This window comes from Phaethon lepturus, unplaced genomic scaffold (assembly GCF_000687285.1).
Source record: "Phaethon lepturus isolate BGI_N335 unplaced genomic scaffold, ASM68728v1 scaffold23377, whole genome shotgun sequence".
NCBI classification, from domain to species: Eukaryota; Metazoa; Chordata; class Aves; order Phaethontiformes; family Phaethontidae; genus Phaethon; species Phaethon lepturus.
The window spans coordinates 1-10,374 of NW_010554333.1; the positions used below are offsets into that span (position 1 = coordinate 1).

At 43.4% G+C, this 10,374-nt stretch overlaps 1 protein-coding gene across 1 annotated transcript in view; it reads left to right on the forward strand.

Annotated features, from left to right (window-relative positions):
- Window positions 1-1,096: 1,096 nt before the first annotated feature.
- Window positions 1,097-10,374, forward strand: part of RGS6 (regulator of G-protein signaling 6) — a 32,835-nt gene continuing 23,557 nt past the window's right edge. Inside the window, exons 1-3 of the mRNA XM_010291828.1 lie at window positions 1,097-1,114; window positions 2,533-2,551; window positions 10,147-10,197. Of these exons, the coding sequence (XP_010290130.1) occupies window positions 1,097-1,114; window positions 2,533-2,551; window positions 10,147-10,197 (88 nt within the window). The remainder of the gene's footprint in view (window positions 1,115-2,532; window positions 2,552-10,146; window positions 10,198-10,374) is intronic.

Below are 10,374 nucleotides of genomic sequence, written 5' to 3' on the forward strand. Positions count from 1 at the left end.
AAAGCCCCAGCGCTGCTCTGCATCACACTCGCTCTCAGGGCTGGTGCTCCGCGAACTCGACCCCGAGGTTTGGGGCAAGGAGGAGCGAGAACGGGCAAAAGGTGAAACGCGGGAAGGAGCAATGCGTGTTTTAAATGAGAACGTCATCTGAAAGTAGTTGGAGAATGTTTGTAATCCCAGGAACCATTTATTTCCGTTTTACGAAGCGTTGTTTTGCCATGAAATCCATGTGATAAAGGTCCCTGTTACATGGTCAGTGCCCTGGGACTTTCCAAAATAGGTTTCCAGCAGGTATGCTCACGTCTACAAAGCCAGCATTTGCTTTGCGTAGCTACTCGTCGAAACGTAACTGTCGCTCCCACGTCCCTGTCGGTCAGCTCGCTGCTGTAAGGAAATTCAGAGGCAGGGCTGGCTCCGTCTGTATTTGGACAGCGCGCACTGGCGGGACCCAGAGGATGTGACAATGTAAATGTGAAACGGTTGTGATTGCTGGAAAGCAAAGACAAAAGTCTTGGGAGCACAAGTGAAATGTTTTTTTTTTTAATTTTATTTTAATATTTACAGGAAGGTTTTATGTTAAAGTATTTACATAGTTCTAGTTTCTCCAATCACCTGTGAAACTCTGTTCTCTGAACATCTTTTAAGACTCCTCTCCCTAAACTTCTGACAAACTAAAATACTTCCCAAGACCTTCCAGAACACAGTATTGCAGGCTTTAAAAAAAGCGTTTGCTTTACACAGAGAGGATTTTGAGTCTTAGCTATTTGGACACTAAAAGCGTCAGAATGTGTTTTGCCGCGTTAAAAGGCTGTTCTGTGCAAATTTGCCCAGGCAAACTGTGCCTGCTGAGAAACGTTGCGAGGTCCGAGGCCGTTCCTGCCGCGCTCGCCAGGACACGGCCGAGTTCGGAGCGCACAAAGCGGCTGGTGTGTACAGTGGCACTACTTCCAGAGAGCTGTACCAGGCTGGGTTTTGTCAAGAGTCAACAGTGTCTTGCACCAGTCAGTTACATTCACACCTTTGCAGGGAAACTGTTACAACACTGGTGAGGGCAAGGAGGACCCTGATGCGACAGCCGTTGAAACCCGCTTCGTCAATGAGGACGCAGTGTGAAGTAAGTGACCTGATAGTCACACGTGGAAATACAGCAGTCGCGTCTACGTTTTATCAATCTTCCTCTTTCCTGGAGAAGAAAATCTGCTGTTAAAATTACTAATAAATGATTGAAATGACAGGAGGATCGCCTTTGATTTAAAAGGCTGTGTGCATGAATTACATAGCAGTAAAAATCTTCCAGCCCTAACAAGATCTGACACGGGAATCCTCAAAAGCCTCGATTCCAGCAGTGCTTGGAGTTGCTTCCCTTGCTGTTTTGTTGCTGAATCATTTTGACAGCGTGAGGAGCAGCGTCTAAACACTACTACGTGGCAGAGCGCCAAACCGCTAAGCTCGACGAGCCACTTCAGTAGTCTGAGTAACTCAAAGGCAGAGCAGCCTGAAAAGCAACTGTAAAGCTATGATCAATTGTAGGTGTAAAGGTACATCCTGAGACATCCGCGGTTCTCGGCGATTTGTAAAAGCAGGTAACTTCGGACGCCACTACGAAATGCTGTTACTGTCGCCTGCTGGGAGGCTGGGGCTGCGAGGTACAATTCTCCTGCCTCTTGTATACCTTTATAATAGCTCTCCAGGCAATGTGCTCATCTTCTGTGGGTGTTACAGGAGGAACGGGAAGAGGTTTGAATGATGCAGAGTGTAGAATTGTTAATTTGGGGGGGGTTGTAATTCCCTCCCGTACTTGTAGTATCAGCAGTTTCTTCAGGGTTGCGTTTGAGGAGAGAACCAGATTTGGGCACGGGTCGCACAGTGCGGCTCTAATTTAGAGCAGGTCGAATTCTAGTCAAGTGACGCGGCAGCAGGGGGGTTGCACTGGGGTTATGGTTATTCTGAGTTCGGGAGGCTGAGTTTGGGTCTGTGTTTGGGTCTGTCAGCACGCTTATCGATGCCAGACCTCTCTGTACATAGCACAGACCCGATAGCAGCTCAGGTTTGCCAAGGCAGGTGGGGAAACGTTTAGCACAAACAAATCATTGTGGCTGCTCCTGTGGGTAAGACCGCTGCTGGGCGTCTCTCGGCGCGAGCAAGCGCCAGTACGTTGGCAGTCCAAGGCGCCGAGCGTCGGCTGCGAGGGCTGGGCCGACGCAGCACCCAACGCTTTTTGCAGGTGCAGGTCAACCGGAAAAAGGCCTTTTGCTGGTACCACTTTTTTTCCAGTTGAGGACCTGGTTTAAGCTGTGCTGGCAGACCTCTTTCACTGGGATTTACTGTGCGTCCATTTAGAGGTTTGCTAACTCAGCCTTGCTAATACCACTGCAGAGCAATCATTTTAAATCCAGGGCTCTTGGCTAGTGGCATCCTTCTGCTGCTCAGCGCTGGCTGCCTGCTTTGAAGTGGTGTTGATGGGAGGGTATTGCAAGCCAGAAGCCTGTCTTTGGGTACGTCTTCCGTTGCTTGTTTTCACACCTTGTGAAGGTACCTGAGCTATTTTCAGGTGGGCAGTGAAAGAATTCTGGCCGTGGTATCTCCGAGATCTTGCGGTCTAATTTGTTATCTAGGTAAACTAGCCCACACGGAGCTCTGCGCTGTCATGTCTGATCATTTATTGATTCCTCCCTTAGTGAAAACCTGATGTACAGGTGTGCATCAGAGAGGGTACGTGCACTTTGGTAGCCTGGCCATCTTCTTGATGAGAAGGCAAAAGTCTCTCCAAGTAGCAGTTCAGAAGAAGGAGCTATTAACAGGGTGAAAGTACAGAAGGAATATGGATTTTGCGAATCCAGATCTCCCATCTTGCATCTTTTGTATCTGTCTATATTTAAAATGCAGGCAGGAGAGATTGTGTGTGTTCATGTAAAATACGTGTTGGAGACAAAAGATCAAATTTACACTGCAGTGCCGATGGCTATATTGTGAGTTCACAGCCCATTACTTTGTAAGCTATTTCAAAGTGTGTTAGCACTCAGTTGCTGGAAATTCCCGTTCAATTCCTAGTTACGGCACACAAGCAGCTCTGCAACTCCGGCGTGTTGCCCTCTGCCTGGTTTCATTCCCTGAGCCAATTTCCTCAGCTGCTCATCTTCTTTCCCCACCATGACTGCAGGAGCCCGTGGCATTTTCTCTCTCCATGGAAGGTTTTCTTCTGCCACTCTCCCAACACCACAAGCGTCTATCAACACCTTGCAGTGCAGCCGTGGGTCTGGGTCATTACTCCCTTTGGTGAAATAATTTATTAATATATTTGCTGTTAACTTAAGCTTTAGGGCCTGGTGTCAGGGACAACAAGAGTCAAACACCAAAGCTGTTAATTTTAATAGGCTTTTGATAAATCCTTAATGGGATTCCCATATGGTTTTGTTTACACAGATACGGACACTCATGCAACAGAGGTGCAGCGTGCTTCCTGAGTTCAAAAGCAACACGCAAAACCCAACAATTGGTATTTATGTGGGACTCATCTCTGAAACAACGACTTTTGGTATAAATGGGCAAGCATACTGAACAGCTTTCTGCAGATAACACTTAGTAAAGGAGACAGAGGAAGGATGAAGAAATGGTTGGAATATCATAGCAGCCCAAACACCATGATAAACAACTCACGCTGTTGTCAGGAAAAGGCAGAGGATCAAAGATTTTGAACCCATTAAATTTACAAATATTCTGTCCTTGTCATTGTTTTATCATCCTGGAATGCTCATGTGCAACTTAGCTCCGTGTACTGCATTCCACCTTCACAGTAAGCATCATTCTTGCTTCAAGCAAAGTATTATCTTTTCAAATTTTTTATTACAAGAAAAGTAAGTTGTAGATTAAGCACTCAAAAGTTACAATGAACAAAAAGACTCCTTAGAAACTTTGGTTGCTTTGATCAAAAAGGGGTAATGCTCCTGCTGCTAATGATTGTTAATAATTCACAAACAAAATTTAAAATTATTATAGTATAAAGGAAAATTGCTATTGGTAGAAGCTTTAAGCTGTTGTAGCTTTGATGATGCTCCTTGCTGACACTGAGTGGTGCAATTACCACATGCTGATGGAGGAGAGCTGCAATTACCATGTTTTCTGAGTCAACTGCTGAGATTTTTTTAGTTGGCATTGGTATTTATTTATGTGCTTATTGCAGGCAAATTCTATAAAGTGCTTCCCCAAAATTTGTAACACAATACTACGGAGGGACCTAGATATTTCTTTCTATTTTTTTTCCCCCCGCCATAAAAATTGGTGCTTTGAATTAAATCCCTACTGTGAGCAGGAGTCTATACTTCCAACCTAGCTGAAATCACTGTGGGAGTCAGTGAGGGTCTCTGTGTAAGAAAAATAGTAGCAGGGAGTGCTGGAGGCCTTGAGAAATTTTGTATGAAATTGTTTTGCCCTTTATCATGGCTGATGTTTATTTGTTTATTTTTGCAAGCCCGCTGGTAAAAGTGTGGATAATTAATTAACCTTTTTGTCCTAGATTTACCAAGGACCCAATGCTGTTTTGGGAGGGACCAAAACGCATTATTTCTATTTAATAGTGTGCTTGCTGTGGTTGGCAGGGTAGAAAGCAGCTTGAGTGGCTGCTCATACCCCTATGCATGTATTCGTATGTCATTTTGAAGGCTTGGTTTTTTTTTGTTTTTTTTTCCCCCCAATCTTGCTTTTCTGGTAGACATATTTAAAGATTGATCTGAGTTCAGGAGAAAACTGGAAAATTTGGTACTAAAATGGGTTCATCTGTTTTCAAGAATGAAGTGACAGGAAGGAGAACACATTTTCACACTTGCATCAAAAGACTGTCTGGACCTTGAGTTTGGAGGTGGCCGACAACAGAGGCTAGGCACATAGCTTGTTTGCCCATAGAGTATGTTGTGGAGTGTGTAGATAAGGTCTAGGAAGGAGCTGAACATTTCACATTTTTTGTATTCCTTTCATAAAATTAATTTTAAAAAACCTACTATGCAAAAATATTTAATTTTTTTAAATCATTAAAATAAGTTCAGAGAATATTAGGGTTACAATAACACTGGAAAAAGACAGGAAATAACCAAGCAATCTTATGTCTCTTCCTGTAGACAGTATATATGACAAATTCTTTCAGGATGTGATCAGACAGTATTTATTTCTATTTTTTAAGACCTTACTTTCTTCAGTGTTAGTATTTGTCAGTGCAGTGTGACACTGCAGTGAGACTGTGAACAATCTGAGATCCAAAGCATCCCATCTCATCAGCTGTAGTTGCCGGATGGCACCCAGTGATCAGGGCTCAGCTTAGCAACTCCCATGAGCAAGGATGGACTTTTAGTCCTTGGTCACTGATGCCACAGCTGGGTAACACAAGACGTGCCATGTCAAATCACCGTGGAGTTCCACTTGTCAGTGCTTGCCAGCTCAGGACATTCAGCAAAAATGCAGATGTCTTATCAGGCCTAAAAAGAAACGCAAAGATGCATGTGCTTGCTGGAGTTTCAGAAATACTCTTATATTTTTTATTTGTATACATATATGTGTGTGTGTATGTACATATGTGTGCCTTGTCCGGGACATGCCCAGCCCACCGGACGACAAGCAGACCCTGGTGGTCCTGGCTCCCTTGCCCAGAACCAGCGGCACAGTCTCTGCTCCGGGCAGCAGGTCTTTAGATATTGCTGGAGGAGGGTACATCATTCTGTCTGCCATTTCACACAGCACGTGGAATACGGGTGAATCTGATTATAGATGACTCTGTATTTTCCAAGTAAGTCCTGGGTTTTCTGGAAAAGGTAGAACAACATAGGTTGAGTAGAAAAGGTATCAAATAACAGTGGTGGTGACTCACCTCATTAACTGTATCTTGCTGATGGCCTCACACCTTGTGAACTTTTTTTTTTAATTTATCTTTTCATGGCTGGCCACTCATTTGTCATGTTGACAGGCAATGGCCTTCTGAGAACACTAGCTACTATTATGGGATCACTGAGGCCGAACAGAAAATGGAGAAAATAGCAAGAAATATAAAACTGCTAGTCTGTCTCCAGACCAGGTAGCTGGATAAATGGTCGCTGTGAATCTGTTTGCACATAGAAATACAGCTATTCTGTTGGTATTAAGTAACTTAATCTACTTCAGCTTCAAAGAAGAGCCTAAAGCAAAAAGATATATTTCATTATAGGTGAGGAGGAAGTAGATGTTCACAGGCTGTTGACTATCCTTGAACTGAGCATACTGACTCAGAGGAAATGTAGTTGTAGGGAGAGGAGCGTAGAGGAAGTCGGAGCCATTCCTCTACCTGGATCCAGTAACACTTTCTGTTATGAAAACATACCCAACTATTTGTTTTTGGAAGATCTCAAATGCCCTGTTAGTGTTTAGTGGAGATATGTCAGGGTCAAGGGTTTCCCTCAGGTGTCCTCTGAAAGAGCTTGTGAAACATGGAATCTGGAAATAAGCCAAAAAATATCTTTTTGGGAAGGTGATTTATGTGAGGACCATCCGTCAGGTTTAACCTACAGGAGAGGTTAAGGTGAAGTTTTCTGGAAAACTTACAGATAAAGGAATCTGTGTCTTGGTCTGACAGAGGAGAGTCTTGTAAAGGATTCACTCAAGTCTTCACCATGTCTTATATGGATAAATCCAAATTTTCTCATTTGTGGAAGGGCATGAGTAGTATTTCTAGGTGGGCAAAAGTAGGTCACAGTGATAGAAACAGCTGCAAGCAGAGGCAAAGCCAATGTGTGATGGTAACCCTAAAAACTGAAGGTGGTGTGGGAGATGGCAGTAAAGAGTTTTCATTATGATTGAATATTAATTAGTGACATGGCTATTAATGATGACAGTAATTAACAGAGGAAGGAAAGACTTGTCATTGTCCCGAGGGTGAGTAATCAGTCTTGGCAGGTGATGAATAATGGTTCAGCAAACTCAGCAGAAAGATAATCTGTCTGCCTCAGGACAACTGGAGAACAGCTAGAAAATCTTCCAGGCTCTTGGCAACATTCAGGAATGACTTCATGTTTTTAACAGAGACAAATTAAAATCCCTGATCTCAAGTGCTGCTTGTATTCCAGAGTGGCTGATGACAGGAGTTCTGGTCAAGTCAATGCCTTGAGTTTACTTGCCCCCTTAAACCTTTCTTTTTTAAGCTTAATAATGGGGAAGAAAGACTGGGGAACCAGCTTTCAGCATTACTTGAATTTTTCATTGTGGTTTGATGAAAATTGAATAGATTCCCCAAAAGAGCCGTAGAGCTGGGGACATGATCGTTTATGTAAAAATGGAGTGGGACTTAATCCTGTATTAAGTATTCCTGTATATCTGGAAAGGGATCAAGCAGAATGTGCTTCTCCTCCCTTGAGCAAAGCAATGCGCTGCTCTAGATGATTTTCAGATATCAGCTGTCATGTCACTTGGCAATAAGGTGCCTAAGAGATTACTGCAACCTTGTAATCTGAGGCCAAAATCAGGAAAAATAGTGGATTTTTTAGTTTGGGGGATGAATAGAAAAACCAAGAAAGATTCTGGTTTAGCTTGAAAAAAGGCAACATTTTATGAGGTTTTGTTTCTAACAATACAGAAGCATTTCAGTTTGAGTGTTCGTGAAATGGTTTTCTAACCTCATATGTTTTGTTCTATCTTTTTGTAAAAGGCAAAAGGGAACATACATGTTTATAAAACAGAATATTTTATTAACAAACTTGTCAAAACAACAGTTACTGGGTCTGAACATTTTATCCATATGTTGTTCAGCTAGCACTGTTCACTAGAGGTGTTCTCATCTAGCAGGTAGTCTTGGACTCCTCAGACATCATTTTCTGAATAAATCTACTATTCACAAAAAATCAATGTGACTTTAGGATGCACCTGGCAAGCTGGTTTCAGTAGAGACAGGAAAGTGCTGGCACCATTGCCAAGGGCATTGGTTAGGCATTCTGCAAGGTAATGTCTGCAGTTCTGGTGACCCCAGTGCAAAGAAATGGAACTTAAATTTGAAAAGTTGTTGAATGGTGAAGTAGAGGGAGAGACCGTCTTAAGAGGAGATTAAAAGAATTTGGATGGTTTAGTGACATGGAGGTAGGAAGGCAATGTGTCAGCCCTCTGTGGAAACACTCAGGAGGGACTATCAAGGAAGAAGAATAATTCCATTAAATGGTAATACAGGTATGATATATAAATTGCATATTAATAAACTTAGGCCGTGAAGTTCCAAAAAGAGTTCTATCAAAAAAAAAAAAAAACGTGGAGGGGGGCTGGTATAACTTCTCAAATAGGATAGTGGCAACTTAAATTGCTCATAAGTGGATTTGGGAGCTATGGAGAGTGACCGTAGAGCTAAGCATACAAGCTTGTGAGATCAGTCCTTCAGTATCTGGTTCATTGATACCTACAAGGCAGATTGAGACAATGCCCAGCTGCTGCTTGTTGGTCACATCTGTTTGCCCAGTATTTAAGCGAAAGCAGATGCTTCCCTGATCTTCAGGAGCTCTGCTGGTTGCCTGTGGAGGACAAGTAGGTTGTTCCACTTGCCTTGGGTGGGGGAGGAGGGAGGTCAGGTCCATATTCCTGCTCGCCGCTGAAGCCTGACCGAAGAGGGTTTACTGGTGCTCCTTGTAGAGTTGTGGGTCAACTTGCGTTGTCCAGGGGAGCACGAGCTGTCGTCCCCTTCTGCGTGGAGTAGAGCCCACATTTCTAGTGGGAATTTTACCTGTATGGGAGAGTCACTCAGACTTGAAGATATTGCGGGGGCCTGGGACACTAGCAGTGCCTGTTGTCTTTCTCTCTGTGGCACATCATACTTGTGACTCCTGGCCTTTGTTGTATTTAAGGTTTGTTGAGGGCGTGGGGATGCTCTGGACCTGCGGAAAGCAAAATGTTCTTCAGACCTTTTCTGGAACAGGCATCGTGTGGGTTATGCTGTTTCTTGAAGTACCCACCATGTCTGAACTCAGAAGTGCTCCAGGCAAGTCAGATCCTCCGGGGTTTGTTTAGTAAGCCTGAAACACATGGTTGCTCAGTTCCTTTTTGTATGCTGTCTTCAGCTGATACATCACAAAGCATAGCACTGAGTATTAACCGGGGCTATTAGCTTACTGTATGTGAATGCAAATATTTCTCAACAAATTGACTGTACGCTGAGAAGGACTTGGTGTTTTATCTGCATCCAGCGTGGCATCGTTAGGTTGTGCTGCAAGATGCTATGACTTGGCTTGGACCTGCTAAATTGCCTCCCAGAGCCTTTGCTGATTGCCTTTGACTCTGGGCAAGTCATGTTAGCTGGCTTGTACACACCATTGTGTTTCATTTTGAGCTTAACTTTCTGAGTGTGGGGTTTAACTAAATTTTGCTGCCCTGTCATGTTGTATTTTGACAAAAGGCCTTAGCTTCTACTGAACAGCAACAGGTTTTCCGCTTCTGTGATTTCTGTGTGAGCAAGAGAGGTTGTATACATGCGGAGGATCAATCCTAGAGATCTTTATGGTGTTTGTAAGATAGCAACAACCTTTGCACTACATGATGGGCCCTGAAAACCTAATAAACTACCTGATGGACCTTAAAGACTCACTTCTCTGCTCCTGCCCACCATGCTGTTGCTGCAGGTGACAGCTCAACAGTGGCTTGGTTACAGGCATAATGAACCCCACCTCCTTCTCCAAGACGTTGCTTGTCTTTGACATAAGCAAAACGTTCCTCTGCCTTTTTTTGACTGATAACTCAGTTCTGTACTTTTAGATTATTGCTTCTGACATTACAGGTGCAAGGCGCCAGTGAATGCTCCTTCGTCTCCTCGCTAGCTAGTGCTTGCAGAAACATAACTCCCTGTAGGCTGAGGTGAGAGAGATGCAACTGGGAGGGAAAAGTTACATCGAACCTTTGCAGTAATATCTGACTTAAAGTATATCAAGGCTCCTGTCGCACAGAATACTTCTTGGGACTTAGTACCTGTCAATAACTACATAATTACGGCATGGCACAAGAAGGAAAAACACCCTGAAACCTCAGTGGAGATAAAAAAGAAAACGGAATAAAATTCATGTCAGTTCTATTGTATCTATCTCAATGTTATCCTTCTCTAGGGCTCTCAAACCCTGTAGTCTCAGTGTTTAAATGCTTTCTTCACTTTTTTTTTTTTTTAAGGTGCTGATATTGTGCAGTGGTTTATGAAGAACCTCAGCATTGAGGATCCAGGTAAGGTTCCTCCCTCCACAGCTGGGGAGGAACAGATACTCCATCTGTGCTGGGTGTGCCATTAAAGGTCTTTTCCAACCTTAGTGGTCTGTGATTAGACAGATTATTTTGCTGCAGTCTAAAATACCAGCAGAACAACAAGGTTTATTTAAGCATTGGAGGGAAGGAGGAGGGAAA